We start from the raw sequence: 3,534 nt of genomic DNA on the forward strand, positions 1-3,534 counted from the left end.
AAGGACTTACTTTCTGCCCTGTGGCACTACTGCCCGGTGGCGGTCCCTCAAAATAGCCTGGACTTTGAGTTGGGTGTCTGCGAGAGAGATAATCAGCACAAAGCCTCAAACTGCCATATTGCTAGTCAGACCCAATACAGTGGCTGGGATGCCACCAGGAACATGCCCTCCAGATAGGAAGCAGAAATTGTGTGAACTTCACTTGACAGAAGCTATTTTCTACATAAGTACCCTACCATGAATTTTTTATATGGTTGCCATTGTAAATATTGATAAAAGTCTACCACAATGGCAATAAAACAATGTTGGTATTAAAATATCAAAAAGGATGTCAAAAAAAAATTTAAAGGCAGGATTAAAGTTTTATTTGGCAGTTAAAAAAAAATCACAATCTTTGGAGAATTTAAAGGCTAATAGCAGCGACATCTGACATAACGTCCTCTCCTGGACACGAAAGGACGGAAGTAGTTTCCTTGGCAGCAGTATACGTAAGGACCATAAATGACACGGCGGCGACCATAGCACAAGGATCCGTAATTACCACTGTATCCTCCATGATGACCACGGTATACCCTGGAGATTAAAGTTAAAATAAATATTAGATTTGTTAAAAGATATCAGGGTAAAGAGATTCTTGGTATCAATATTAAGAAACTCACAAAGTTGAAATCTGAATATACTAGCTAAGTGGCAAGCTAAAGATCATGTAGAAGATAGAATAATGCAAATTTTGCTAGAAGTGAGATTTTACACTATTATCCATGTAAGAAAGATTTAATCTTTAGTACTGGCAAAATGAGAGTATGAAATATATTAAACTTATAATTTAGGAAGAAAGTTTTAGATAACAAAATCTATTTTCTTAAAACAGATACTAAAACTACTAGATATCAAAATAAATTCTTAAAACCGAAGCTAAAAGTATTTATATAAAAATCAGTTAATAAATTCTTAAAACCGAAGCTAAAAGTATTTATATAAAAATCAGTTTTCTTAAAACAGATGCTAAAAGTATTAAAAAGTTTTTAAAACCGATGCTAAAACTACAATTAAACCATTTCACAGCATTTCAGTAAAATATTTAAAAGTACTAAAACAAAACATGAAACCTATTACATGGCAATTCAATCAAACATTGTAAACAGATTGGGAAAAACTTTATAAAATTGGAAAGCTAAATATGTAAAAAGAAAAGAAAAAAAAAACCACACACCAAGTAACTTACGTAGTTCTGATACATCTGCCATACGACCCATAGGGGCCATTGTAATAAGGTCTGTAGCGATTGGCATAACCATATCCTTGGGGCCTGTAGCCATGTCTGTAGGCGCCAGAGCCGTAAGTCCTCTGAGGCTGGTCAAGTGTCTCATCGTTCATGGCATCTTCAGAAAGAGGCATCTGTGGCAAGTCACCTAGTTTCTTCAACATTCCTAAACACATTTCATCAGATAGGACTTGGGGGTCATCAGCATCTATGAAGTCATGCTGATCATCCATGGGTTCGGCAGTTCCGTTTTGAGGCTCCTAAGATGAGTAATCAAGCAAATTAGGAATTTAATCTTTACATTACCGGGGATTATTCTAGCAAGATTAACAGTCAGGAATCTAGGACGAGTAATCAGGCAAATTAGGGATTTAATCTTTACATTACCGGGGATTATTCTAGCAAGATTAACAGTCAGGAATCTAGGACGAGTAATCAGGCAAATTAGGGATTTAATCTTTACATTACCGGGGATTATTCTAGCAAGATTAACAGTCAGGAATCTAGGACGAGTAATCAGGCAAATTAGGGATTTAATCTTTACATTACCGGGGATTATTCTAGCAAGATTAACAGTCAGGAATCTAGGACGAGTAATCAGGCAAATTAGGGATTTAATCTTTACATTACCGGGGATTATTCTAGCAAGATTAACACAGTCAGGAATATAGGACGAGTAATCAGGCAAATTAGGGATTTAATCTTTACATTACCGGGGATTATTCTAGCAAGATTAACAGTCAGGAATCTAGGACAATTAGTTTGTGATAAAATGAGAACTGAAAGTAAAGTACACAAGGAAAAATATTCTAGATTTTAATTAAAGAGATTAGCTTCTCGGAACTAAGCATAAAATCAGGAATCTAACAGACAATCAGTTTATGATTAAATGAAAAGTGCAAGTAAAGTAATTAAAGAGATTAGCTTCTCAAAACTAAGCATAAAATCAGGAATCTAAAAGACAATCAGTTTATGATTAAATGAAAAGTGCAAGTAAAGTATAAGAGGAAAAATATTCTAGAGCTTTTCAGAACTGGCATAAAATCAGGAACATGCCAGACAGTTTATGATTAAATGAAAAATGAAAGTAAAGTAAAAGAGGAAAAATATTCTAGATTTTAATTAAAGAGATTGGCTTTTCAGAATTAGCATATATTCTAGCAAAATTAAACACTAGGAATTTACCGGATTCAATAGAATTAGTTTATAATTCAGTGCACAATACAGTTGCCGAGGAAAGGTTAATTTATTTATAAGATTTCATTCTCGGAGCTGGAGCATTATCAGAACTAGCATATATTCTAGCAAAATTAAACATGAGCATTTACCAGATTCAATAGAATTAGTTTATAATTAAGTAAACAATACAGTTGCCTACGAAAAGTTAATTTATTTATAAGATTTCATTCTCTTGAGCTGGAGCATAATTTACCAATCTCAAATCATACTTACATCAATATAATCTCCAACTATTTCCCATTCTGTGTAGTCTGCGTCAGAACTCTCAGTAGTTTGAGCGAGAGCCATACCAGCAAGTATTATCAGAAGAAAAGTAACCATCTAAGAACAAAAAAAATAAAAAAAAAGTTAATTTAGATTAACAAATGAAGTTGCAAAGCCATAATTTATCACTAGCACGGCGAGCTAGATACAAACCATATAACTTTACTCTTAGTAATTTAAACTTTAACATACAGGGCAAAAAAGTTATTATAGAAAAGTTATTGAATCAAAAACACTATACCTTCATATTGGAAAATTGACGAGACTACTTTAACAACATCAACAATCACAAACAAGATCCAACTTACCTTCGTATATTGATAAGAAAACCAACCCATATTGTTTAAAATTCTCAGGGAGTTGCTTACTGTACGTTACAATATTCAGCTCTTCCTTATATCAACTTTTTCCACGCTACTGTGTAGGGGACGAGATCACTCATGGATCGTGAAGTAGGAATGACCTTTGCTCAAGCGATGAACCGCCATCTGTGAGAGAGTAGTGAAACTTTGCTTTAGGTTTTTTTGATAAAGGTAATGCCGTTCTTTATACCTCCTATGGTTATAGCGTTTATTTTGAATTAATATACCGGTAATTATATAGAAAATATTACAGCTATTATATATTTCAATTTAATAATAAAACTTATGTGATATTACCTCATAAAGTCAGATGAGGATGTTGATACTGTCTTTTCTCTCAACAAATTTTCAATTTAGATCTTCAAGAGGAATTTTCTGTCAACTTACACTGAATGTTTTTTTTTT

The 3,534-nt window shown here is 33.3% G+C and overlaps 1 protein-coding gene across 1 annotated transcript; it reads right to left on the minus strand.

The window, feature by feature from the left end:
• Positions 1-349: 349 nt before the first annotated feature.
• LOC137658092 (uncharacterized) lies at positions 350-3,197 on the minus strand. Its single transcript, XM_068392780.1, has 4 exons — positions 3,076-3,197; positions 2,717-2,824; positions 1,226-1,524; positions 350-573 (listed from the first exon to the last, which is right to left on the minus strand). The coding sequence occupies exons 1-4, from the start codon at positions 3,103-3,105 to the stop codon at positions 411-413; spliced, it is 600 nt and encodes a 199-aa protein (XP_068248881.1). The 5' UTR covers positions 3,106-3,197; the 3' UTR covers positions 350-410.
• Between the last annotated feature and the right edge of the window lie 337 nt (positions 3,198-3,534).

Source organism: Palaemon carinicauda, chromosome 19, assembly GCF_036898095.1.
Source record: "Palaemon carinicauda isolate YSFRI2023 chromosome 19, ASM3689809v2, whole genome shotgun sequence".
In the NCBI taxonomy this organism is placed as follows: Eukaryota; Metazoa; Arthropoda; class Malacostraca; order Decapoda; family Palaemonidae; genus Palaemon; species Palaemon carinicauda.

Coding starts and splice junctions, on each gene's coding strand:
- LOC137658092 (XM_068392780.1), bottom strand. CDS start 3,105: ATGGGTTGGTTTTCTTATCAATATACGAAG. Junction 2,825..3,075: donor TTTCTTATCAATATACGAAG/GTAAGTTGGATC, acceptor TTTTGTTCTTAG/ATGGTTACTTTTCTTCTGAT. Junction 574..1,225: donor GGCAGATGTATCAGAACTAC/GTAAGTTACTTG, acceptor TTTAATCTCCAG/GGTATACCGTGGTCATCATG.